General features: G+C 58.9%; 1 protein-coding gene across 1 annotated transcript in view; it reads left to right on the top strand.

The window, feature by feature from the left end:
* The first annotated feature begins 1,187 nt into the window (after nt 1–1,187).
* Nucleotides 1,188–1,412, top strand: part of PRKAR2A (protein kinase cAMP-dependent type II regulatory subunit alpha) — a 52,094-nt gene continuing 51,869 nt past the window's right edge. The window contains exon 1 of the mRNA XM_026052498.1: nt 1,188–1,410. Within this exon, the coding sequence (XP_025908283.1) occupies nt 1,188–1,410 (223 nt within the window). The remainder of the gene's footprint in view (nt 1,411–1,412) is intronic.

The following is a 1,412-nucleotide window of genomic DNA, read 5'->3' as shown; positions in this document are numbered from 1 at the left end:
TGTTTGCACAGCCCTGTTCTCTTCCAAGACAACTTCAAATCCTAAGGGCAGATGGCTCCATGCCATCCAGTGAGTTTTCTGCCACTGGGCATCTGCCAAACGCTCCCTGCACATAATGAACAGATAACAGCGTGCAGCGTGTATGGTTTTGACAAAGACGGCAAGCAAAAATCTGAGCAAGGCTCTTTCGCTGATATACGAAGAGACATCTCCAAAGCTCGCGTACGAGCAATTAATGAAATGCTTCACATTTCAGAAAACGTTACCACTCGCACGTGTGCGGTATTAAGCAAATCAATACTAATAACATCATTTCACACATGATGATGCTGGGGCTTTATAAGGGTCGTACCGTGAGGTGCAAATACACTGAGCCCTCTGGCATTTGCTATTTTTAAGAGTCTTTATTAACCAAGTTATTCTGACAAGCAGTCAGATGGTTCGAAGAGGGCCAAAATCAAAACCAAAGAATATATCCTTCTTCCATTCCTGCTGTATCTTTGGGAAAATATACAGTAATACTAATACCATGGTTTAGTGGAAAGCGGGGGGAAGGCAGTGGTGAGGAGTTAACATATGCAGTGACTAAGCTTAAGAAAGCTGTAAAAAAAGCTTCCACGTGTTATAAATACATGTAAATTTTGAAGATCAGTGAGAAGGATTTCCATCAGCCTCCACAGCCCGCATTTTCTTGTTACTACACATAGCAGCCAGCTTCATTGGGGAATAGTTTAAAACATGGATTTAAAGGTCAGATTTGCCGACAGCGTGCAAAACCCCTCTGACTAGCTGCACGTTGGCGGGGCCGTTAATCACGGCGGCGACCTCGAAGCGCCAGCACGAGGCCGCGCCGCCGCCCCCCCCCGCCATCGCCTCACGCTTCCCGCCACAGCGGCGCCCGCGCCTGCGCAACACGCCACACCCCGCCCTCGCGCCCGGCGCCCCGCCTCAGTGTGACGCACGCGCTCCGCGGCGCCTGCGCAGTGGCCGGCCCCGCGCTCGCGGCCGCGCGTGCGCAGCGCGGCTGCCGCGGCGCTGCCCTCCCCTCCCGTCCGCGGCGTGCCCTCCTCCCCGCTCCCCTCGGCGCGGCCGGCGCGACCGGAGCGGCGGGAGCGAGAGGAGCAGCGCGAGCGGCCGCCAGGGAGGCCCCGAGCCCGCAGCGCGGCCGCGGCGGGAGCCCCGGCGCCATGAGCATCGAGATCCCGCCGGGCCTCACGGAGCTGCTGCAGGGCTACACGGTGGAGGTGCTGCGGCACCGGCCCTCCGACCTCCTCGGCTTCGCCGCCGACTACTTCGCCCGCCTGCGCGATGCCCGCGACCAGGAGGCCGCGGCCGGCGGCGGCCGCAGGGGGGTCAACTTCGACGGGGAGCCCATGCAGACCGAGTCCAACGGCGAGGAGGAGCCCGAGCGC

Source organism: Nothoprocta perdicaria, unplaced genomic scaffold, assembly GCF_003342845.1.
Source record: "Nothoprocta perdicaria isolate Ctin4 unplaced genomic scaffold, notPer1 scaffold_9, whole genome shotgun sequence".
Taxonomy (NCBI): domain Eukaryota; kingdom Metazoa; phylum Chordata; class Aves; order Tinamiformes; family Tinamidae; genus Nothoprocta; species Nothoprocta perdicaria.
Note: the sequence above shows the minus strand (reverse complement) of the source record. Positions and strands in the feature narration are given on the sequence as shown.